Raw genomic sequence first — 27477 nt, 5'->3', positions numbered from 1 at the left:
GTAAAAGCGAACGGAACGATAAATAATGCTGAACCGTTTGTTTAATGTAAGCGTATATCGATTAGTTAAAAAGGATTTAATCAAATTTTGTACTCTCAAAATATGTACGTTGATATATTTATTCATATTTACTGCTATATCAATATATCAATGGGTATAAATATTATTCTTTCCATAAAAACATTACAGTTAATTCTTATTCACTATACCGAAAGTTACGTGGCGATTATTATTATTATATTTACAATAGTCGATAACAACAATTATTTTTTATCCGTATATAAGATTCATAAAACGATATAATATATATTTATATTTATAGATCTTCATTGTGATGATATTTCTTTCTTGCGATACGTGAAAAGGGAAATATCTAACGGCAGTATATACGTGTATTGAATTCTCTGTTTACTCGAACGTAAGATTGATCGCATTTCATTTGTCTAATGTGTTTGATCGCGCATTTCTTTTATTATTACGTAAGTCCGCAAATATTTATATCCGTATAAATGAAGATGCTATATAATATAGATAATGGAATAAACAAATTGTCATTACTGTTTTAATTTTACTTTCATCGCTACTATCCGGAAACGACTTTCTCGAAAGAAAAGAAAATCGTTAAATTAATTTGTTTCGTTAAAAATTGATGACAGCATGATTTTCTTTTGGCACAGTAATTTCTATTTCGAAAATATGTTCAGAGCCGAATGAAACTCGATGATACGAGTATATATGCAAATTCAGTTGTTGCACGAATAACAAGAAACGAAAATATTGAAGCGAGAAAAAAAAATAAATAAAAAATAAAAGAATCGAAAATAATTTACAGCATCGAAGTAAGCTATGATTAAATTTTTCACTCTTGCGTGCGCTTAAATATACATTAAGATTAATCCGATTACGTTACAATCTAGTAAGCAACACGTGTGATACACCGTAGTATTTCATTTACTTTTTTCTTCTTTTTTTTCTTGCCTTAGCTATTCTCCTCTTATTTATCCCCCCTTTTATTTATAATATTGGTCAAGCACTTTTTCTCTTCAGATGCCTTCATCTGTGTATGTACTTATTTTTACATGTTTGTCTGGATTTACAATATTTACATTGGATGTGTAAGGTATCGTTGAAAAACTACACTGATAATATTCGAACACTATCTGTATGTACCTAAATAACTGTTGCTATAATGATTGAAAATCATCAACGAAGAAGTTCTATCTTACACGTACGGATAGGTGAATTTTGCTCGTCACTATAAAATTCACCTACTGACAGCGACGAAAATCATAAATTGTATGAATGAATAGAGAAATTGAATAAAAGTTCCATCAACGTTTCTTCGCAGTTGACACGGTTCGCTGATTTTCGTTTAGTTCGATGGATTTTCAACTTAGTAAGTAAAACAACTAAACGAGGCAAAGAAAGAAAGAAGGACGTATAAAAGTAAAAGATGATACAAAATGATAATGTTGAAAATTTTTATTATTAAACGATAATAATTGAATTAAGTTCGTCTCGTAATGCACAATCTTTTATGCCTACATCTATATAACGTAAATATAACGATTCTTGCGGCAATGTGCGTATCTTTCATAATATTTCCAACGATGTTACAGTTAAATGCAGTTGAAAAAACAAAATTTCCCAGTCATCGCCATTTTAGCGTTACGACTACAGGGCTCTTTAATTTTCATACAAATCTAAACGAATCGTATAAAAGTCTGTACAATTTTCAATCCGTGAGATGAATGGTTGGGAGAAGAAGAAAAAATAATAATAACAACAATTCGCCAGCATATTCACAAGAATATTAAATCATTGAGTATAAAATAAGTTGAATTCGATTCAACGATAATGTCATGTCTCAGTATTGAATTATGTTAAGGATAAAAAAAAGGGGGAAGAAAAATAAAATCAATGATAAATCAACTTGACTTTTCTCCTCGAATTAATTCTTACTCATTAAACTAAAATATTTGTCACGTGATCCAGATGTCCTTCGCCGGTACGAGTCTCTAGATACTGTTTATACGTTATCTGTATTTATTGTAACTTAATACATTCACGTATGCTTTGGTTCAGAATATTGGATCAGGTTGACGACTTAAATATTTCACAAGTCACGTACAACGCACGTTTTCTTCTTTTCTAATAAAGAATACAAAACCTTATAAATGGAATGGCGTCAATTGTAGAAAGAAAATAAAAGAAATTGATAATCGATTAAATACAAATAAACAAGAGAAAGGGAGAGAGAGAGATAGAAAGATAGATAGAGAGAGAGAGGAACAATAGTGTAAAATACAAGCATTTACAATTGAGTTTTAGCAATTAAAAATCGTCATTATTTTCATTTCATACATGACTAGTGAGGTTAGTTATGTATGAAAGGGGCTTCCGGTACCAAAAATCACGGTTCTTCCTATTCCGCATGAGATTATGATGAAGAAAATCGATAAGCAGTCGAAAGATATTGTTGAGGAATTGATACTATTTTGAAAATTTCACAATGAATACATCTGTAGAGATGTAGTTCTGTTGAATCAAAGTTATGCTAAGTAAATAAACGAAATGTCAAGAATGTACTTGGAATATTTCTTTATCGCGCGAAGAGAGATATTGGGAGTGAGAAGCCAAACGTTGAAAAATAATGTCGATTTTCAACACTGTCGTTAATATGTCTGTTATAATGAATAGATAAATATACACATTAATTAGTACACTTTTTATAATACTAACGATAGTAAAATAAATCCTATTTGAAGACTAGGCGTCTTAAAAATTCGACATTTATTAGTATGTATATATTTCTATCTATGACAGGTATACGTATATACTATATATGCATGATAGTACATACGTAAATTATACGTATAACACGTAATGTTTTATATTGAAAAATATCAAGTTTTGCGACAACGATGTATATCAAGTTATTTCCCCCAACTCTCTCTTGCGTTTATGGTCAATCATAGGATTTATAGACATAATAATAATGTATACGTATAACCTTAGAAATAAAACATGTACGTACGTATTATGATAATACGTACATGTAAATTAGTTTCATGTTACCTAGCCTAACTAAGCAGCCTCTATTCAAGTCTAACAAAGGTATAGGCGTTGGCTAGAGCAATGGTTATTTTTTTTTTTTTTTTTAATTTGTATTTTTACCAAAATATTTTCCTGTTCCAGTTCTCGAAACCGATATTAATAGTCCGTGGCTATAAAATGCATCATACCTGTGATTACGTTCCAATTTTAAAACAATCAGCCGTTTACATATCCTAGCTGTACGTACATACCAAAGCGGAACACTGAATTGATTATCGAGGAGTATCCCAGGTGGATTCAGTAAAGAAAACGCAAGTTTTCGAAGAGACGACAAGAAGAAATCATTTGCTAATTTGGCTGACCTTACTTAACGTATGTTCTTTCAACGTACGTACTTATGTGTACAAAATGAACATAAGGAAACGTTGAATTTCGTTGAACAATGTTCGCCGTTAACAAAACCGAGGTGTAGCGGTTCGTATTCTACAATGTGACTGTATTTTTATTGATCCTCAACGTTGGATATCCCGTTAATTCGAAAGTTTTAGTTAGAAAAATAACAATAACAATAATCGTTTCTCGAGATTTTAAGTAGCGAGAATTCAGGAATGCCGTGAAAGAAGGAATAAAAATAAAAAGTCTACAAAAGAAACAAGTGCAGCGTCGATGAGCGAATCGAGAGATAATTTATAATTCCGGTATTCCCCAATTCTCCATACCTTTCACGACGATGAGGATTTAGTTTGAAAAAGAGATACTATATAATAATACGTTTCAGGAATGTATAACGTTTTCAAGTATATGTTAATCGTTTAACATTCTACAAGTAAAAAAGTTCAAGCAACAGTCCACTTAAAAATATAATATAATATAAAATATCACTTTTTTTTTTTTGTTCTTCTTTTTTACATCATCTCATATACATATTTTCCCCTAGCGTCGAACAAGAACAAGCTTTTCGCTCTTCGGTCGTCGTTGAAGGCATTGAAAAAAATTACAAATGCGACACTCAAATTCTACAAGCGACTAAAAGAAAATTCGGAACAGGTTTTCTTCGGTGTTTCTCGCTAACAACGAAACGAACAGTCGAACAACCTGATCAAAGAGCTTGATTAAGTTCGACACGCGCCCGACGTAATTCTTCTCTTCCAATTACCGAAGGCTTCAGGGTAAACTTGCGGAAATGACGCGAAACGGCCTGAAGTATAAAGCTCGGACGGATCGAGCAAATTCTGCGGCGGAGGTGGCCAATTCCTCCCCGCGCCCCCACGGCGCACGTTGATTTTACAATTATTCGAAGAATGTACGACAATAACTGCACGAAAGTCTCGCTAAACGTTGCAGAAACACGATTTAAACCGACGCGGCGGACCTCGACTGGCTGAGCGTTCGGGTTTTTTGTTTTTAACACCGTTCGACGGATGAAAACTCGAAGAGAGATTTACCTTAACACAAAAATGGTACATCATCCGATTTTTAGATTGAAAAATTGAAAATAGCCAATGGAATGTTGACAAAATTTTCACTCCTTTCAAACTAGTCAATTTGTTTAGCACTTTTATCTCAATATTGCAATCCTTAGATCTTACTAAATCTCTTGAAGAATTTCACACGGACTGATAATTTTTGTCAACTACGAAGCTTAATGTTAATAAGTTTTTTTTTTCAACATTTCGAGATTTGTGAGCTACGTCTAGCTCCCTTCTAGAAGATCCTTGTCGAGTGTTGATTATCGGTCCGCAATTTGTATAATACACCCGTTGAATCGTCGTTTCGTTTTGTTGTTTATTTTTGTGTTATCGTCTCCTTCTTCTTCTTCTTCTTCTTCTTATTATTATTATTTATCTCTTGGTAATATTCTGTTCTTAGATTTTGTACAGTGTAATAATAATGAATCAACGTGAACGACCAGCGCGCTGCCTGATACAGGCGAGCTGCTAGACTGCCGTGGGGGCCCTTGATTGTCAATGCCATTTAGCCTTCTGGGCAAATATGTCCGCCCGTAGATTTTGCGCGAAGCATATGCCCAGTATCTGAAAAAAGATAAAAAGCGGGTAATGATTCAAAGGCGAACAAAATATGTAGAGATGGTCTAAATTTGTTGCGAAATATGTACGAACGAATCATTGACTTATTACACGTAACGACGATATATACAGTGGCAACGTGCGCATTGCGACAAGCGATTACGTACACATAATACAAAAAAAAAAAAATGAAAATAATTGAATGAATAAATAAATAAATAAATGAATGAATAATGGACATTCCTGCGACTGCATGTTCATCTGCAAGACATCACAAGATGATGTTTACAATGATCGATATCTTACCTTATATTTCACGGAAGCGTCGATCGGAATCTCCTCGCTTAAAACTACAACGATTGCCTTACGATTAACTATCAAATTATTCAATATACATGTATGGAAAAAATACATTCTGCAGGAGAGAAAATTTTTATTCATTATAACGCATATTAATCACCAGACCTTGTTCTGTTTTAAATTTCCACAATTTTATCAATTTTCATTGTATTATCAAATCACGAGCACGCTTTGATAGAAACCATTCGTGTCTCGACGACTTGTAAAAAAAGACAAAAAAAAAAAAATTAAATCAGCAGTGAACAAGTGACGCGCGCATTGAACCGGATAATTTATTAAAAAGATAAAAAGAAAACAATTCCCTGAATTCACTGGTGATGATTTTAAATTCGGGGCAAGGTGAAAGAGTCGCGTGTATCTCGGGTGATATATCGTTAATCGGATAAGAATAAAATGTGGGTAAAATTAGATATTCATGGGATAAAGACGAGGGGAGGTAAGAGGCTGCGGTGCAGCTTCGCGGAGATCAAGATTGGGTCCATCGTACCTGAGCGAAAGCCGTGCAAACAGCACTGCTGGCAATGGCAAGTAGATTCCTCTCCATCCATTCTTCGCCCGCCTGAACGCATCCCTTATCATTGATCACCTTGGTTACGTCAAAATTCTGAAAAAAAACAAACAAACAAAAATTCGAAACTTCTTAAGTCTTACCGACTGCAGGATTAGTTGTTGTTAGTAGTCCAAAGGATCTGCGATGCCTCGGCCATTCGGCGGGGACTGAAAATTTTTACCGAGACAACTCGATCTCCGTTTTTCTTTAATCGTGATAAAACAAACAAATCAGCGATCTTACAGTTATACTGTTTCAACGGTAAAGAATTCCAATCAGGAAGTTGGAGATGAATGCATGATTGAAAAAAAAAAAAAAACGCGAAACATACAAGAGATATAATCTTTAAACGTTGAAAAGGTTAAATACAATCGCAATTACATTAATAATCTCTTAATTAGAAATGCCGGCACACTTCTGTCTACAACGATACTTCGAAGGCCGTATTTAATTACCTCCTCGCAATATACGGTACACAACTTAATTAACGGAATCAAATTTTTCATCTCAAGTAATAAAAGAACGCGATAAAAAAGAATTTAACGTTGAAGGTGAAAAATTATGGGGTTTCAAATTCTACACCCTCCTTAGCGCATGTAGATGAAATATGCAACGTTCAACAACGGCGCGGGCCGGGCGGTTTAATCGCAGGCTTTGCTAAATAGATAGTTCTAAGTGGGCTCAATAATTCACCGATTAAACGAACCTGCTGCAGGATTAGATTAACGGCAGGTAATTTACAGCTCGCATGGTTTTACCTCGCAGAGAGCCATGAGGTTACAGCTCTGCCGATGCTATTTCACCTTCGATATAAAAGTTCTACTCGCGGTTCGCACGAAAGGTCAAACGTGAAACGTTTTTTTTATTTTTTTTTTTCCCCACTTTGAAAATTTCTCTGTAGAAATGTAAATTTCCACAATTATTTACTTAAATAACTACTTACTTACCCAGTAAATTCCAACGATTTTATTTTACCATCTTAATATTATGCAATTAGTAAACGTACGTTTCGGAATATGTACACACATATAACAGCTGTACGCGGGCATAAATTAAACTGACACATACGTGGTACAAAAATTTTTTACGAAATTATACATACTATACGCATGCGAAAAATATGTATATATTTATGTAAATGAATACGCGTCACGTGCATTGTATGTATAAAAAGTTACGTTAGGAGATAAATGTTGAATTACGTCTTGCCAGAAAGTGTAATGAAAAAAAAAAAGAAGAAAACAAAATGTTTACTATTTCCAATCGACAAGCATTATTAACAATCAGAAAAATTATATTTTGTACCTATCGATCGCTGCATGCATTAAAACATGAATTTCTCACCTTCCGTACGTCCGTTTTAAAAAGAAAATCATTACGTGACGTCTGGTGACGATAAAATGAATTCACGATTTAGGATTTTCACTCAAGTTAGAAAATGTACTAAAAAATATCTATAAAGCGTCAGTTTTTCAAAATAAACTAGTCAATCTGATTTTCATCAACTCGCGTCACTCGGGGTACCGTTAAAATTAATTAAAAATTAAAAAAATGGCAACATTTCGTTATAATATCCGATGAAAAGCGAGACTCGATCGAGGGAAATGAAGAATGGAAAACCACTCAACACGTGCATACGGAAGGGTAGAGAAAAATGTCGAGGTATATAGATGTCGGGGGTGATTGTCGGGTACCTGGAGGACCATAACACCAACTGCGGCGCCGGCAACGGGGACGAGGTTCAACTCGACCCACTCTTCGCCGGCCCTTAGGCACCCTCTTTCAAAGATACTTCTTTCCCCTGGCTGCACACCCCAGGAGAAAGAAAGACAACAATGCTTGGTTAGTGTAAATAGAGCTGAAAGCATGCGGAGCCGCCGATTTTTCAAACTCGTATCTTATTTTTCCATAATTTTTTTCTTCACCCCATTTCCTCGAGGGGGTTCCTCGGTAGATAATTACATCTACAGGTTTGGCGCTGTGGCATTTAGCGATCAATCGGCAGCTTCGATTAATCGTTTTTCCCATTAATCGGCTAATCAACGATTTCGGTTAATCGTTTTACTGACCGATCGATTAAACGATGGTTTCGATTCATATACGAGGCAACTTCGATTAAATAGCTGATCAAAAATATCGCAGGAATATTTTAAACGAGCATATTCTTACTGAAACAACTGGGTGTGTATGTTACACATATGTGTATATAATTTGTGCGATGTTCTTCCGGAGGCGGTTGGTAAAAAATAACGAGGATGATAACGACGACGAGTGGGGGAGCAATATAAAAATATTTGCATAATATGCAATTACACTCGAGGTATTATTAGGGCGCAATATAATTGGTGTATAGGTACGCGCGCATATAATACGTTGTAAAAGGACCCCTCAAATAAGGAAAAGAGTCCTCAACCGAGAGAGGTACGATAATTTCTCGTCTCTGCTCCCTCGTTTTCCGTCTAATTAGGTTCCCGGCCGCATCCTGACCTGGTTTGCAATTCCCCCTCTTTTGTGGCTAATAATTACCCACGTCCCCGACGACAGAAGTTTCAACTCGGTGTTGAAAACATCGCTTGGACTTCTCAACGTTATCTCGCGTATATCGAGGGTGAGGCTAATTATCTCAATAGATCTCAATAGGTATTAAAAACCGACGAATAAAAATGTGCCTTGTATTTTTTATCATCACTGGTAGATACTTCTGAAATTATACCTTCCGTTTTTTCTTTTTTTTTGTAGTTATACAAGTGTATTTGATTTGTAAGTATAAAAAAATTTTTATTCAATTCCCCGAATGGTACGAGTTTTCTCAAGTATTATTTATTTATTGATTTATTTATTTTTGCAATATATTGATTATCCAAATTGAGCTGCACAGGGCAAGAATTTTTCTTCCGACTTTTTTCGGAATAATGTCAAGACAGGAAAGAAAATACAAAGATTTATGTCATTTCGTCACTTTCGATCGTATCATAGTGCGAATTGTACGAATAAATCTTCATCGCAATACCGACGTTTCGTGATTCGTTGATTTTTCTACTTTTACAATTTTCCCGCGCACTTCTCAAATGTTCCGATTTCCAGGATTTTTTTGGCAAAACTTACTTCTACAACGAATTTTCCAATAAGAGATGGAGAAAACTTTTCACCAGGGAAGATCGTCGCGATTAAATATCGACTGTATAATTTTTATACGTCAAATATACTACACTGTACTATACGTATAACTATCTCGTAAAAATGATAGAGGTCGATTTATTCAAACCGAATACTTACATAGCCGGGCTTTCGCACGTCGTATCCACACTGTTTGTTCTTGATAATCTCCTGAAAAGTATTTCAACAAGATTAAATAAAAAAAAGTAAATTTACCAGCAACAAATCTGTCGGATAGAATATCCGACACGTCAAAGTAACGACAGAAAAACCAAAAATCAAAGTCAGAACTTCCAGGACTTGACTTACGATTATAGAAGAATATCGATAAAAGACTCGGTCTACTCAAAGTTTAGGTATACATGTAGGTATTATACCTTTAATGAAAAACAATGATACAGAGTGAAACGATCTTACGTTTGGTTTCCGCTTGCAGCAGCTAAAAGGCACACCGCATGCTTCTCTCGACCCAATCTCACTCGAGGAGCAGTTGAAGTAGTTGTTTCGGTCCCAGTCCTTGGGGCCCTCGATTCCGCAACACTGCAGCTGCGAAACGACACCCTCAACGATAAATTTACCCCCTGGTTTTCGATTCGAATTTCGGATAAGGGCGGATAGCGGGACGAGCGAATAAGAAAAAGAAATATAAATTATCTCGAAACGAGATACATACGCACACACCGACACATGTGTATTCCACAGCAATCGTAACGACAGCAAAAAGAAAAGAAAATTCAGAATAAACCGAACCGTTTATAAGCACGCAGAGATCGAATGGTGCAAAAGTGTTGATGCGATGTAAAATAAACTAACGATATCCGAGCTTCTGTTGCTGTTTATAAAACTGGCGGTAAATTTTTGATTTTATCATTTGTCAAAGAAATCATAAAATCTAAAATTACCGACAAGGAAACAAAATTGCGTGGATGTTACATACACTGAGAGAAATTTTTAGTTCCGGTTACCGTTCCGTCCATAGCCATTTTCATTTTTTACCACAATCGAAAAATATAGTTCTAAGTAGATAATGAAAATTAGTTTTCTAGCTGTTACCAGAAAGTTTAGTATCCGTTACTATTCTTTCTCATTACGATCACTGTTGCTATATTTTCTTGTAACTGTTGCGAAAATTTAATGCTTGTGCAAGAATAAATTGACGTTAAAACCTTGTTTAGCTAAAAAAGTAGAGTAATCTCGTCTATCAAACAATATTCAAACAGTTTTTTCAACGATACCTGTTTTACTGAATTTTTCTAGTTACTCTAACAAATAAAATTTTTCTCAGTATAGTACCTAACATTGGATAAAATAGGGATATTTTCTGGTATTAATTAATTGAAGGGCAGATATTAAGGTGGCGCCAAACAGGGGTTGAATGTTGCACGTATATATGTATATACACACGTATATACACACATACACAGGTATGCATAAGAGTCGAGAATTCTGAGAGCTATCGCCGTGCGAGAATCTCGGCTGCGTAGTAAAGTCACCCAAGTTTCATTAAACCTCAATATTTCACGGTTGGTGGAAGCCCGACCCGTGTAACCACTCCTTGCCTAATTTACTCCACAAACACTACTTTTTGGCATCGGTATACTTGTCTGCTTTGCCCTCAAACCTCTGAAAGCGTCCAACTTTTTTTTTTTCCTCGTTAGTACCTACATAATTTTCCCTCCAGCAGCTTGTCAGTTTTAAACCAGTTCCATAACAGGTATCTAATTCGTTACCTACCTTCGGAACTTTGTAATTAATAATATAACGTGGAACGGATTTTTTCTTCGAATGAAAATCATTCAAAAATGACAAGAAAAAATAAATAAATAAATAAATAAATAAATAAATAACGATATAAAAAGAAAAGAAATATTTCTATCAAGCAATAATAATATAATAGTAATTTACCCAGTCCTCCTGAATCCAATCGATCAGATTCTGTTGATCGGGATCTTCTCTGTAGTGAATTATGAAAGCTTGAAATCCACCCGTGGCCTGTGACTTGATCTGTTAACGTAAAATATGTGAATGTGAATTAGAGAGAGTAAGCATATGCATACGTGTAAGGTACGCGTGACAGATAAAACAGAATTTGATATAGAAAAAATAAATAAAAAAAAAAAAAGAACCAATGTCCCAAATAACCGATCCATTTTTTCCAACGTCTGATTTTTACGAGCTTGCCACGGCTATTCCATCGGCTTTCGTATATACACGAATTTCGTATACGCCTGAAATTTGTTTTCCACCTCATTTCCTCGTTTTCTCGGCTGGAAATTTCGAGGACCGACATTTACGTGGCTCGGCATCTCGATTTTTATTAATTTCACGAGCATTGGGTTAATTCTCGTGGTGAAACGGTTGAGTACACTCTTCGCGAAAAAATTATATTCCAAATCTCTGAAAGATGAGAGAAGAATGAGAAAAAAAGAAAGAAAAAAAAAAAATAGCGGAAAAAAACCATCGTATGACTCGTCTATAAATAAATAAATAAATAAATAAATAAAAATAACAGAATCGCTGCAGACTCTCGGAGTATTTTCTTCTTCATATTTTTTTCTTCTTCTTCTTCTTTCAACTCAAACTTCCATATCGCACAATTCGTCGAAACAGAAAACGTGTACTGTCAATATTATATTTGTTACATGATTGGACTTTTGAACGACAGCTGTTCCATAAATTCTGCCGTAGAGTATATATGTATAGGTAGGTATATAATATAGTATATAAACACGTAACGTACATCGCGGAAGTCGCTTCGAGAAGGTTGTGAAAAATTCACGTTAAAAAAAATGAGACTCACCCAATCTTTAAAGACGAATCCCAATATGCCAGCTGTCATTTCCGAAAGAAGTAACAGCGCCAAAAATATCGCGTACTGAAACAGAAGTAAATACGTGCGTGATTATTTTCATTCGTTATATATTTTTTTTTTTAATTCAACCTTTGCGACATTGCGAACAGTCGGGATTGTCTAACAGGTTGAAAAAGATATCGTCGTGGAGATCGATCGCTGATCGAGAAAGAAAATACGTAACAACTTCCGGCAGTTTTATCTTTTACATCATTTTCACGATAAAAAATTTACCGACACGTACCCCTGGTAAATATATTCGATTTTACGATCGAATCAAGCATTCGAATTTCGACACGTTATACGCGAGATCGAGTCGTATTAATTCCAACTTCATTAGACCCGCGATTCTATTATACCGCATAATAATTTACCGCACGCTGCGGTCGGTGCAAATATTAGCGAAATTACACAGCGTTTGGAAACTTTCAAAAATTTCAAACACCGCGAACCGTAAATTAGAGCGGACGCGTAACGCTATTCCAGGAATGCACTATTAGATTGTAACTGCTGCACAAGTATTTCACATGCACAGGTGATTTAATCTGTGAGCGATGATGGAAATGGTAGACACATGTATATATATATATTTATACTGCTTTGGCATTGAAGACCGAAAAACTCGTTTAGATTCGTTAATTGATGAACCTTGACAAGCGGATGGAGTAAAAGTTGACGATTCGAGAAACTGCTGTAGAGTTGTTACAACGATTAAGCTTAACTTGAAACCCAATCGTTTTAAAGAAACGAAAATTATTTGTTCACGTTATAGAAAATAATCCAGCACACGATTGATTGAATAATTCACTTTCAGTCTTAAATCCGTGGTATCTGCATATTTCCACTGCCATCCGTTACGGTGGTTTGGATCGTGTTAAAAAAAGAGCTGAAAAGTGGATTGCTTCTCGGAATTGAAATTATATTTTCATCAAGGTATAAGGAGAGAAAAAAAATAAATAAAAATTGAAATCACTACCGCGAAGAGCGCGCTAAAAACGCGAATATATGTATGGATAAGATTTATTTCCAGAAGCTGGAAAACCTCCGGCGTACGAACTTTGATATTCCGGTTTGATCCTTGGGGACATAATTTGAGGATACGTATATTAGGGATATAAGGAAAGCAAGATAGCTGCTTAGCTGCATACCTAATATACATACATGGATATGTACGCCATATAAACAATACATGTATCGTGCTGTGCATAGATAAGACTTTTTTAATAACGTTAGATAAGCCCGGGTATATATCCAAGGTACATGTATGTATACCTATGTGTGCAGAAATACCGAGAAGGACGATAACGTAGCAGAAGTAGTTGTAAGAAATTACGATACCGGGTTGTTCGGTAGTAAACCTGACTGAAACAAGCCGATTGCTCAAGTTTTTAACCCCCGTAAATCCGAACTTGCGGTTTATTAAACTTGACGTTAAAAAAAATCCGACAGTAAAATGATATTAACAATTATTCATACAAATCGAAAGAACATTGTGACGAAATTTGCAAGAAAAAAAATATGTCCAGATCTGTGAAATTGTTATACACGTATTCTTATGTACCTAACGAAAATAAGCAATATTGAAATAATTATAAGCACTAACCGCAGCTAGTAAACACGTGTTTTCTCTCAACGCGCCAACGCATCCTGTGAATCCGATGATGAACGTCACTGTGCCTGTAAAAAAAAAGAAACAATCAAACGGTCTGAAATTAGTTACAGATTGTAATAATTAATTCACAGAAATTTAAATTATTAGTTTTCTGTAAATGATTTTTTTCTTCTTTCTTCTTGTGCCGTGTCAGGGTGATATTTTAATATCATTAAAATACAAATTAGAAGCTCGATAAACTTCGCGATTCAGAGTCTGTTTTATCGATTCATTTAAAAAAAAACAATCAAGAATCTCCGTCCTTAGATAAGCTTAATTCTCGGAATCGGAGCGCATGCGTAAAACTAAAAAACAATTTTGCGTAATATTCTACACATTAATCGTATTCTTTGGCTTCTTCGAGAGATTCAATTAGGGGTACATTCTCGGAGTAATTAGCAATCAACGTCGAAACGGGAAGAAGGTGGGTTTAGAATGATCCGCATCACCTGCAGCTACAGAGGAAAATCTGTGCTGCAGAAATTAGGTAAATATGTATACAGAATAGCACCCTCTGGAAACTGGCTAATTCGTTCCCCTAGGTTAATAATCCAAAACCCTTGAACCTTTCCTTTCATACGCGTAATAGGTGTACGTATATAAAGGATGGTTTAATTACCGAGAACTTATTACGACATCCGCTCTCTGTCGTGTTATAATATTATACGTGCGACGCTATGAAAATTCCCCGCAGATTTCTGCTACCTCCATTCCTACTGCACGCGTATGTATATACATATATATATATATATACATATAGATTTGTATACATAAATGTATACATATGTACATAAACAAAGCTTTACCGCTCTCGAATACCTTTGAAGAGATCCGGAGCTGTTGGTCATTGCGGCATGAAAAATGTTTCCGAGCGTGAAGAGAGAAAAAACGATTTTTTACCGCAATTTCGTTTTACTTTCTTTTTTTTTTTTTTAATTTTATTATTATTATTTCGTTTTACCTTTCTCTCTCTCTCTCTCCCTCTTTCTCTCCTTCTCTCTTCATCTCTTTCGCGCTCTGCGAAATATCAACGAAACCGTATAAGATGGTGTATCAAGACGTATAGGTATAATATGTGGGAGGAAAATCGATACGCCATCTTTCTGAGCAACGCAATATCATCGGGACAACGCCAAATCCTTTTATATACGTATAGATGTATACATGTAGATATATATCATGGTGATACAGCTACTTTTGTGACGAAAATATTTCCACCTGGGTGGATGAAAATTCAGTGACGTATTAGATGTTACACACTGACGGGGAAGAAAAAAAAAAGCATTCTTGTAGCCAATCTCGCGCTGAATATCTGACGTTATAGAAAGTGTGTTTACATACATATACATATGTCTAGAAATGTTGTAAACGAAAAATAAAAGTTGTGAGAATTTTTTCGGAATTTTCAGTACGTTTAAACCATATTTTAGTTCATGGAAAAAAAAAAAATATATTAAAAGTGGTGAAAATTTATTGTATTTGTAAATTGAACAAACGGCGAATCCACTGTTCGAACAGAATCGTTACTAACAGATAGATTAGATCTGAGAAATTTGAAATGCAAAATTAACTGGAAGAATTGTACGCTTTAACGACAACCGCGATCCTCCCGGCATTACATCGGCCCTTGAACGCTGCAACTTTCCGTAGAATCGGGTATACACGTTATATATCACGATGTTCTCTGACCGTCGGTGGATTACACGCACGACGGTATTGACGTAATCTAATTAATGCTAAGAACATGATACGAGCGGCGGTATCGTCGATGGATGGATGGATGGATGGATGGACGGACGGATGGATGCACCGACTGACTCTGACAGTGATTACGGAGAATGATGGGAAGGATGGATGAATGGGAGTCCACGTATATCCCGCCGTCGCCACTCTCTCTATTCTAGGCATAATATCGGCCACCTGACCACGAGAAGCGTCATCGTCTTGTTGCACGCGAAGAGGATTTCACGGTTATTGGAATTGCGCAAGGACCAATTTCACAGAGTGATGACTTTTTTCTTCCTTTTTTTTTTTTTTTTGTCTATTCCGTTACCCCGCGTAACTTTCAAGATTGTCTTTTCGGGAGAATCAAGGCTTGCGACATTATCGATCAAGGGTATTCCGAATTATATCCGACGTATTGGATACATCGAAATTAACGGTATTGTGGCATGCACAGTTTTTTTCTTATAATAATTCTAAACGAAAAAAAAAAGAGAAGAATAAGAAGAAGAATAATTTTCTCACCGCCGTGGCGAAGTTTGAATAAAAATTATATCAACCAATCAAACCGAAAGGCTAAAACTATAGGATGTAACTTAACGATATTATACAATACTCTTTCTCAATAGCCACTTAGCGCTTTTTTCATAGCTATAAATAGTTACAATAGTTGAAAACTTCTTTCGGTTAAAATTATGGATACAGTCAAAGATCCGAAATATTAACGAATTACGATATATTTTACCAGAAACGTCACTACTTGATATTCAGCATCGATAGTTATGAGTAAATTATTCATACAAAGCTGATTAAGAATGAATTCGTGTTGAAAAAATCATTCAACTTGACCGTTTCGATAGCGATAATTTATATATAATACAAAGTAATAGGTAGATTCCAGAATGAAATTGTAAACCCCTGCGTGACACAGACGTATAAATTAAAATCAGGCGTATCACTCCGCGTGGAAAACAAGGGCGGTAAATTAACCCCGTAGCAGTAAAGAGAGATATTTTAGATATATAAGGAAAGACGGACAGCTCGCGATAAAGCTCCGTGTAAGATGTTACGTACGTGTATATATATATGTAAAGCCGTTGGAAGTAAAATGTAGATTTTCTCTCGTTGGCACGTTCGCGGGTTGATAAATCAAGTAGTCGGACTCGATGTTAGGGAAGACTCGAGGAAGCCGCGTGTCTGCGCTTCACGCTTGCCGCATGCAAGTGCAAGTGCAAGTGCAACTGCGATGCGCGATACTCGTTACGTAATACGTAATAAGTACGAACGAATGCGTCGAAGGTTGAAAAAGAATTTGGTACAATTCGTTTGTCGCTATTTATCTCACTTGAAAACGACGCGTTCGAAATGAATTTTTATCTCTTTCTCATCTTCTTCACCATTTTTATTTACAATTTATTTCCATCTGATGTGTTTGAATGGAGTGCAGAGTCAATCGCGTGTTCAAATCAGGCGCGCACTGCTCAGCGATAAGAGGAAGCAAAAAAGCTTAGCAAAGTCCTTTGGGTAGTGAAAAATACATGACGCTGCGTATACTGAGAAGAGGGTTCAAAGAGGCATAAAAATTCGCGTTGTGTATATTTATACGAAGATATACACCCGCGTACGATATGTACGTAGATACGTAACGGTGAATACGGGAAAATTTCTTGGCTACGAGTAATCAAAGGACAGAACAAGCATAAACTAGAAGGAAAGGTGAAGGAATGAACGAATGGATTTCTTTCTTACGTATAGAAAATATCTACTAAATTCGTCTGACGCGTGTCTTTTCATCGGGATGTTTAAAAGAAAGAAGCGGCAAAACGAGAAGAAAAACGAATATATAGAAATAAAAAAAAATCTCGCTTCTTTTTATACTTCAGGGTCGAAAAGGCTTTCATTGCTACTTTTTCAACGAGTTACGTGTATAACGTACTCGAGACGAGCAGCAAACAAAAACAAGCCAACGAAATCAGACGAAAGTGGAACTGAAGAAACTAAGAAATAGGTAGAAATCCTGCTAATTTTTTCATCCAAGTCGAAATTGAAAGATTCAAATTACTTGTATCGCAATATCTAAATAAAAAAAAACAAGCTACTTATTCGTAAAATTACTTATATTTCTTTGCACGACGTCGGCGTTTCGCTTGCAACAGTTACGTAATTTATGGTAGAAAAAGAAAGAAACAACAACTGGTAAGCTATCATTTTGATTTTACCAGTCTCTACGTAAAATATTGCACAAGATTTTAACCATACGTGCTTTAGAATAGTTTTAACGACTCTCCAGAGTTTCTCGTTTCTACGAAGTTATCGTCAGACATGTGTGTGTGGGTGTGTGTGTGTGTGTACATGTTTACACCTAAGAAGAAAATCTCGATATCTCACGAGCAGCGGATGATTAAGATTCGAGAAACACGCGATCAGCCTCATCACAGAATCAAGCGAGCAATGCACCTTTCGATTTTCGCATATTCGTATAAAATTAATTGTCATCTATTAATTAACCGGAAGAAAAAGTATGGTATAGAAATATTGAAATTTTTTATTCATTTATTTTTTTTTGAAATATCGAGAGCGTGCAATAATTTGGAATAAATACTGTCGGCATTAATTTCTCTCGTTGTTAAACTCCAGTTGTAATAATTAAATCGTCACTCTTACACTTTGTCCAATGATTACATTACATTTTTCAATGGTTGAAAAATTGAATAGCGGCAAACTTACCGATTAGAATGAGAATGAAGGCCGGATCGAGCGCGACGTTCGTCAGGCGAGACAAGTTGTTGAAAGTGTCCTTTTCCGTCCAGGCCCAAACCCCGACTGCCATGATGCCGAGACCGAGCAGCTGAAAGGAGAAAATACGCAAGAGACGCGATTAGTCACAACGATATTGAATTTTGGTTAGTTTGACACACGATTCAAGTTTAACACCCTGCCCTGTATTTTTGGATATTTTGATGTTACAGTTTGTTAATTATGGGAAAATGACGATTGAAAGTGTAATTGACAGTCGGGCGATAAAAAGGTGTATACAATCAGATTTCGATGGGATGATTAATTGTCGCCTGGCCGAACGAGCAATCGCATGGACAGGCTGAACGGGAAGAAGGGGGGAGGGAGAGAGAGGAAGAGAGAAAGAGAGAGAAAGCTGCGTCCTGCAACTGCAACATTTCGGCTGACCAAGCACGACGACAATTAATTTCAGATAATGAGGGATGCCCAATGATTCTGCTCCCTCGAACGTGACATTTCTATTATTCCGTTATGTCGGGTCAACGAGGGAACGCTGAACCCCGTGTGCATATATGTAACACATATGTGTACGTATATTTACATATAGCTATGCATCACATTCGTAGGTTAATTATACAAGGTAGATGTAAAACACTTGTAACAAGTTTCGTTGAACACGTCACCTATATCATATAAGTTTGGTAAGAAGACTGTGCGAGAGCTTGAAAATTCTATACACAGGCATTTTTATCCATTTATCGATTAATAGATTTCCAGTAAATCTACAGTGACGTAGTTTCGGTACTTCTTTATTTGATTTTTTTTTTTTAACTTATTTATTTTTTTCTCTTTTCATGCTTTGGTGATAGTTATTGTACAATGATTCAAAGAGGAACAGATGGAGAGAGAGAAGTGCAAACAAAGCGACGATATTAAGAGAAATATTTAGAAATCTGTTTTATGCATCAACCGAGCAAATACACAACCAGTGACTGTGTCAAAGGATTGGTTAAAATCGAACCAATTAATCGGGACTGTCTGATAAAAATGACATTAAAATTTTTATTCGAGGATCGTATATCACAGGACGAGGATATCATCGCTTTGCCATCGTCAAATATTCATATAAATTTTTTTCGCTATTATACGCTAGTTGGCAATATCGTAACACGAGTTTCTTTGTCGTTTGTTATATGCGTCGGACTTTTGAATGCGAGTGGTAAAATGACAGGGAGAAGAAGTCCGTGTCTCGGAAGCAGAGAGAATGTTTCGTGTAAGATGTATAGACAAGTAGGACCAGGTATTATACGGGTTTACAATTTTAATCTCTTCGGCTGTGTAATCAGGTGCCCAACGAGGAGCAAGAGGGCTTATATCAGCTAACCCTTGAATCCCCCTGGATGAACACTTTCCTTCAACCAACATTATACAACCCAGTATCGAAATTCGGCCCGATTTATTGCTGGGTGAAAATATTGACGATGAATGCGTCAAGTTTTTTCGCCTTAGGGAGGAATTATCAATATACATATACATGTCTGTCTTTTTGTAAAATTTCACACATTTCCGAATTATATGTGCGAAGAAGTAAAATTGTGTGATGACGGAATGTGCGAAAGAAAATTGTTTGCGAGAAACGGAGAAAACCACGAACTTTTTCCGTGCAAATAATTTTCCAGCACGCCAGACGGTTAGCGATAGGTATTTTTAATTGGATTAATTAGAATCAGCCGGGATACCTAAATTGACTGTAGTAACTTTGTCGAACAATTGCTTTATCGTCAACAATTGTTTCCCCGTCAATCACACCTAACCCAGTTTACAATTAACATACGTTGCAAATACTAACGAAAAATTCGTTACAGCTTCGGCAGATGTAAAAGTTTTATTGTTATTTTAAACTCTGGATTGTGAAAAGCCGCTGACTTTTCGTCAGAGAAAAAAATTAGAAAAAATAAAAAAAAAACGTAAAGAAAATCCGTCCAGAATTTCATAATTAAGCTCAAAGATTTCTCTCAACAATCACGTTGTGGATTAATTGAAAATTCAATTAAAGAAAGATCCTGAGAACTACACAAAAGCTTATATACTTTTGTGAAAACTACGATAAGTGACTCTAATTTCTTTCCCTTCTTTTCCTTCGTCTTCTTCTTTTTCTTCTTTTTTCAACCGACGGCTAGAGCGTTGATTGCAGATTCCACGCACATGTATATGTATAACTTAGTCGAGTGGTGGAGATTAATTTTTTTTTTTCTTTTTTTTTTACCAGTCTCTGAAGTTCTTACCCGTCCGTGATACAATTCCGATTTAATTTATACTAGTATATATATATATATATATATTTTTTTTTTATACATATATACACATACATACCGTATCGACAGCATCGCGAAGTCACTTGGCTATGATTAATATTATCCGTTTTAAGCTTGGTCGGAAGATAGAAGAATAAAGAACGACGTCAATCCGATTTCTCTTGAGCTGCTGAATCTCTTCTGCACCTTGGAGTAAAACTTTTCCCTCGTGTGAATTATACAGTATAACCAGAGTGTCTAGCGTCGGTGACATATCAAATTCTCTGACGGTTTTTTCCGATTTTCAAGACGAAAATAGACATTTTCCAGAGCTCATTTCAACCTAACTTTAACGACAAACTTGCTGTTTTCATGCAAATTAGTTATAAATTAGTAAATCAGACATCAGAAGTCTTCGTCGCGAGTCAAAGTGGTCCTATTTTTTGTTCAGCTCAATTTTATCTTAAATTTTGCCTAAAATTACCAGATATATCAATAAACATTCAAATTTTAAGAAACTAACCGAAGATTAGGATTGGAAGAGTAATTTCCTACATTTCAAAGAACGGTACACTAATGAGAAAAAAAATAAAAAATTGCCCGACTTTTTCCCGGTTTTGCCAGATGCATGTAAATTCCCTGAAAAATTCCCAGTTTCCTAGATTTCCCTGACAGCCAGACACCCTGAATTAAAGTATACGATGCGCTTGCTTATTCGTAATTTTCAAAGAAATAAAAACGCGGTCGACAAACTCGGACAATTTAAAACGACCGCGTATATTGCGGGAATAACTGCATTTAAAAAATTGCGAATTTCCAGCAAGGCGATTCGTATTTAATATAAAATTAAATGTAACAAGTACCCAGAGCCATATAATTCCGAGTCGTTTACAGCTGTTGCTGTTGCACGCGATCCGTATCAAGATCGCGAAAAGATAATTACGTAGCTGACGTGCAGGTGTGAGGAATTACAGGCGTCGTATAAACGTATAACTTTTTTCACTTCAATTCTATCATATTGAAAGTTAGCAAAGTTATCGTAACGATTCTCATTTCTTTCGAAATTTGAGTTTCTTAAAAATCCTTGTAAAACAAAGAAAACAGTATATTTTTTCCCTCCTCAATGTTTCGTTACGAAAACGTTACTCGACTTCAACCTATTTCGATTTTTCACTTCTCTAGATCAATTTTTTCCTTCTCTTTACTTCACTCCACCCGACGTGCCGAGACGTATGAAACCTGCCACCGCAGGAGGACAGAAATGTTTACCAATGTACCCTACGTTTTCTTTTTATACCCACTTTCTTTCGGCCCTCCCTCTTTCTAGCTTATCGTTTCTTTTCAGATCCAGTTCTTTCACGTGGATTAAGTTTACCCAGCTGAGGCTCTCCTGTCAACCGTTTTGTGAGGAATTACGGAAGCAGTCGGACCAGCCACTCCTGCAATTGCTTTTCTCATTTCTCGTTGCTGTCTCACTTCTGTTTTGCTTCTTACTTTTACTCTTTTCACAACGCGAGGATAAATTCGAACGATATTCGAAGCCGTACTTGCGAAAGATCGCAATCGCAGATTATTAATAACAGGCACCGCAAGTCCTTGTGATCTGGAATATACGAGTTTTTCACAAAATTTAACTAGTGACGGATATAACAATACGAGAAAAAAATCTGAAAAGCTGAAAAATGATATCGTGTATAGAAATTGGTTCAGCATTCAAGTTGCAGGTAGACTTAAGTTATAAAATATGTATACAAAGAAAGAGTCAGCAAGCTGAAAACTTTCAGGCTCAATTAAACTCGAGAGAAAAGTTTGCGAGACGTTTGTATATACGTGCGATGAAATCACCTGAACTTTAACTAAAGCATGAAAATGTTGAATGAAAATTTATTACCCTTTGGCGTTTATGAATATTTGTATAAATTCGATTCGTTTTCGTTTGTGAAGAATCTTCGAAGTAGTCGATCTTTTACACTGTTGTGGAAAAAATTCATAGACATTAAAAAGCGACGATTCAAAAGAGAACGATGGTTTTTATCGATACCATTTCGTTTTGTGCGAATAAAAGCGGTATAGCATAATAATGCAGATCGTTTCCTGGAGCAAGCAGGTGACCTCGTCTCGTCTCGTCTCAGTTTCCTCGAGAATTACGACTTATTTATGCGCGGCTAGAATAGAAAAGTTGGATACGACCGCGTGAGCAATCATTTATACGGATCTAACTTGATACCAGAGGATCGCGGAGTCGAGTTTGCGGCATATGGGGCGCATTTTTCCGCTCTTATTTACTATTTATGGGCATTGAATCGATCTGACGAGGGTGAGCAACAGCAGCAGTGAAACAAATCAACGACGAGGAATTAGTAATGAAACATTAGGAAGCGGTAAGAGTTCGGAATCACAAGGATTGGATCGAAGGAGGGGACGCCAGGAGGGCACTTAAACGGGAACCTGACTTCGACCTTAAGGATTTCCCGCGCTATATTTTTCGAGGAAACTTTGCACTCGACTGATTCAATCGGCGAAACGCCGCGGTTCTAATCGAACAAATGAATCTCCGGCTGATTGCGTTATACGTTATACCGTCTCATATTCCGTCCGTTCGATAAACAAAAAAATAAAAACACTGCGGAATTTCTTACCGTCGCGTAACGAGACTCTGAGTTTTGACACCGTTGTAGGTCAAAAATGTATCAAGTGATGAAAATTGCCTTCGCTTCGCTTCGGTAACAGTGAAATTCGGATATTTATCATTCTTGAGAAATGAAGTGAAAGATATTGTGATTCGAGCAATTGGTATACCTTGATTAACAATAAGCTCGAGTAAAGTTCTGCTTGAAGGAAATAATTCACGCGACGCTGCCCGAATTCTCGGGGTTTAAGGATGAAAAGACGACAACGTTAAGAGAGGTGAGAGCGGTTGTTATATTATATTATCATTATCATTATTATAATTATTATTATTATATAGGGGATACATACAACCCATTGAAGAGTTTTGAAATGGTCAATTTTTAATTTCGATTAAAGCCGGCGGGTATGAATGTTAAAAATTTAAAAGAAAATTGCCGCTACAGGCAGTTTCCAAATGGAATGTATAATCAAAGTCCGTTAATGAATCACTCGGGGAAGATTGCTGAAAATGCGGCGTTGATATAACAATCGTCGATTTTCATCATCATCCCGGTTTAATCGAGACAAGATCATTAGAGTTTAAAAGATGAAGTTTGATGAAAGAAAAAACGTTAATTAAATATTTAAAATTTCATTCCTCTGCGTGGGGTTTTACATTGAAATTTATAATCGGAATCATCTTATACTGATATAATTTAAAAAAACACGATACCCATTTAAAATTGTTTACAACTGTACCGTGGATAGCATAATAAACGACGCTTGGATGGAATCTGAACCTTTTCCCCCATTTATTGTCACTGCTTTTTCCCTGTCGAGAGGCGTGCAGCAGCACAAAGACAAAAGATTAAGTAAATAAATTCATATTCAATGAATTTCTGAGTGAAGAAAGAGCGGAAAATTACTCTTACAGCACACGTGCCGCGTAGTATTTATATAACACCGTAACACCAAAGCTCGTGAAATTTAATAATCCCTCATAAATACACGTGGAGTGTCACAGCGTTCAACGGACATATGTTACGTGTACAAACGTTTGCACGGAAGCTTTATTCGACGTATTTGTTTATTAAATACAACGAAGAAATACCTGAAAAAGTCTAAATACTCTGAACGATCAACAGCAATTTCCATTACAACACATCCTGCGAAACGGCGAGATGGTGATAAAAAAAAAAAAAAAAAGAAAATAAATAAATTCATTCCAACAACAAAACGAGACTTGTGTAATTCGACAAACAGGCAATTAAAGCCGACCGCGCTCGCGACGTTTAATTAAAAACCTCCGGGAATTCCGTCGGCTGTTTATAGAATTTTGGTCGTTGATTTGAAGAGATTGAATGACGTTTATAATTGGTTACGTGATCGATTTCCGAAGCAATCGTCCCTGCTGACGAAGACGAAGGGGGAGGAGATCAAGAAGTGTTATTTATAAATGCCAATTTTTCCTCACCGCAACAGAACACGGGAAATTTCATGGCTCGTGCGAAAAATTGATCACAATGAAAGAACACGATTTTTCAATAACAAATCAAACAAACCGCCGAGATACCGGCGACAGTCGCGTCGCACGCGTTCGTTCGTTTCTCGAAACTCGTTTATCTCCGTTATACCGCACCGAAATTGTAGTTGATTCGTGGCGGTTCGCTGAATATTGATATACTGTCACACAGCTTCGCTCATGTGGCTCGGCTGATGCGGAAATGCGAAACAGAAGTTCGTTTCGCGTCGTCGTTCGCGATACAGTCAGCTATAGTAATGATAATAAATGGCGAGAGAATGTCTCGGCCATAAACGACACAAATCATATTTGATGGGGGTGAAAATGTGGAAAGAATAAAAAATTGAAACGCACAATTCAAAAAAAAAAAAAAAAAAAAAAAAAAAAGGGAAAATCTGGTTTATAGAATTTTCAAATGTGTAATAATAAAGATCAAACGTAGAATAATCAGGGTTTTGAGGATTCTTATGATCTTTCTACGTTCTGACACTTCGAAATTTTTTGAAAAGGATTTTCCGAATCTTACGATACATATAATTATAATTCGGTACTTCGGCCCTTCGTCTGTTTTCTTATCTTTCCACATTTTAACCTCTACCCTGATCCGTTATTGATTGGTAAAAAGTAGTCATCGGTGTCCAAGATGCAAAACGTGAAGAGGTACAAAATCCGATTTTTACAACGAATAAAAACAAGTGGAAACATTGACATAAAACAGCGAATAAAAAACGAAAACCAGACAAGACGGCGGGGCGTGTAAATAATCTGAAAAACATTTACCCGTGCCTCGTAATTTCCCTTTACTTATTTGATTTTCAAAGCAGGGTTTTATAAAAACACGGCCGTTATCGATCTGGTACAATTTTACCCGCAGGTAAACGAGGTTAACTGGCAATTCTGAAGTTTTCAGGCAAACGAGGTTAGTTGGCACGGTTTATAAATTGGGTCAGATGATCAGTCGTTTAAACTGACGTACTCCCGCCGCTTCAGTTCCAACGGCGAACGGCAAACGATCGGAATCATCGGTCGAACACCAGCTGAATAACGGATCTGCAAAATTTCGTCACAGCGATCAACGACTGCGAATTTGGCAATGCAGGCTAAAATACAAATTGCACGCGTATATACGTACAAGAGGCAGGGTCAGAAGCAAGCTTCGATATTTCTCAATTACGGAAGCTGATAGTCATTTTGGATACGGACATACATACATACATATATATATATATATACATATATATACATATATCTATATACATATAGAGCAATCAGCGGGCGCGTTCTAATTACTCCGGATGACTTCTGCGAATTCGCCGTGATTCCGGGACCTCAGGGAATTCCTGACCCTCTCCCATCAGGTATTTGCGGTTTAATCATATGCGTGTGCAGCAAGTTTAACCCCACGGACGAACATACACACACACACACACACACAAACAGATATATCACGTATGCGAAATTCGCGCATAATCAACAGCTATGCATATTCATTCCGTTCCTCCGTGACGCGAGGCGACGCGATGCAGCAGCGTCAAGTTGATATTTCAAATTAGTCGGGTCGCGTGTCGCGTGACCGATTGCTCCGGATTCGATGATCGATTGTCACCCTTTCCGTTTCACACGTTCGTTCCGAAATCACGGGATTTTTTTTCAATTTATCATTCATTTGTGTGCAAATTTTCGTACAAGCTGGAAATGAAAATTCGCACGAGAAATAAGAAGATGTTGAATTGTTGTTGCACGCGGGTTGTCTTGCACCCTGTTTTTGTTTTGTCCATTTTTTTTTTTTTTTTGTTCCATCCGTTCGTCTCCCAGTCGCAGAATGGAGATAAAAATAGAAAGTCGATCAATAAGAATATAAGCGTTTCTCTCGATTCGCTTGTCGAAAGTGTCTTGGTTTTTTTTTTTTTTTTTGTTATGCCCTTACGCTGCACACTTCTTGCCACGCTTCAGCTTATACGTATACATATAACATGGTACGAGGAAGAGGGAGAGAAAGAGCAACGAAGCTGTAAGAGACGAGACATCGTAATAAGCCCGAAGCTGAAAAATTTATAAATCTTGATAAACGTTCAACCGATTAAAAGAAAGTAAGAAGAAAAAAAAACAAGTCCACAGTAAAACTTTATCCATTCCGTAAGCAAACGTTGAGGGTATGGACGGGGGGTGGTATTTTCATGAAATTCAAAAAAAAAAAAAAAACAACAAAAAAAAAAGGGTAGGAAAAATAAAGAATCGGGGCGAGCCATTCGTCTAGAAAAATGTAAGTTTCCAAACCGTGCAGGGCTGCACGTACGGGGTATCAGCTTCTGGTTTAGTCGTAAATCAGGCTCCTTTCGAGGGAGGAGAAGGATGATAACTCGCCGTAGCTGTCTTGGAACATACGGGAACTATAAGTCGTTAATACTACAAGTTTGGACAAATATTTCCGGGAAAGTTGAGCCAAGGTAAGAGAGGGATGGTGAGAGAGAAGGAGAGAGATCCTCCCTTCCAGCTTCCCTCACACTGACATCTTCGCAGCAGCAGCACCGCCAGCGGAGGACAAGGGACGCGAAATGGCTTTGCCAGGGCTTTGTGGGAAAACTTTCGGATTGTTCCTTCCTCCGGGAAGGCGAGGAGGAGCTTCTGTGTACGGAAAACTCCCCCCCCCCCCCCCCCCCCCCCCCCAACACCACCTTCCGCGATTCCGGCAGCAACCGAGCGTTATATGTGTGTGTAAAATACGTATGCCGCCAGATGCCGCGAGAAATCAACCCGGTAAGCAAATATCGTGTCACTGGTACTATGTATACAGGTATAGGAATACGTGTGTGTGTGTGTGTATATATATATATATATATATATGTATGTATGTATGTATGTATGCCACCGAAGCTAACGGCTCCCGAAACTTTTTAAGTAACAAGGTATACAAACGATAGTTGGACGCGAAAGTTAACCA

General features: G+C 36.6%; 1 protein-coding gene across 3 annotated transcripts in view; it reads right to left on the bottom strand.

Annotated features, from left to right (window-relative positions):
- Positions 1–870: 870 nt before the first annotated feature.
- LOC124177824 (tetraspanin-5) overlaps positions 871–27477 on the bottom strand; it is an 88422-nt gene continuing 61815 nt past the window's right edge. The window contains exons 2-10 of one of the 3 annotated variants that reach the window (XM_046560684.1): positions 18102–18222; positions 13605–13678; positions 11951–12025; positions 11056–11154; positions 9568–9696; positions 9271–9321; positions 7689–7799; positions 5932–6048; positions 871–5090 (exon numbers count right to left, since the gene is read on the bottom strand). In XM_046560684.1, coding sequence (XP_046416640.1) covers positions 5022–5090; positions 5932–6048; positions 7689–7799; positions 9271–9321; positions 9568–9696; positions 11056–11154; positions 11951–12025; positions 13605–13678; positions 18102–18222 — 846 coding nt within the window. In that variant the 3' untranslated portion in view covers positions 871–5021. The remainder of the gene's footprint in view (positions 5091–5931; positions 6049–7688; positions 7800–9270; positions 9322–9567; positions 9697–11055; positions 11155–11950; positions 12026–13604; positions 13679–18101; positions 18223–27477) is intronic. The other 2 variants (XM_046560678.1, XM_046560668.1) reach the window with 2 other exon arrangements.

Source organism: Neodiprion fabricii, chromosome 1, assembly GCF_021155785.1.
Source record: "Neodiprion fabricii isolate iyNeoFabr1 chromosome 1, iyNeoFabr1.1, whole genome shotgun sequence".
Classification (NCBI taxonomy): Eukaryota; Metazoa; Arthropoda; class Insecta; order Hymenoptera; family Diprionidae; genus Neodiprion; species Neodiprion fabricii.
This window is presented reverse-complemented; position numbering and strand designations above follow the sequence as displayed.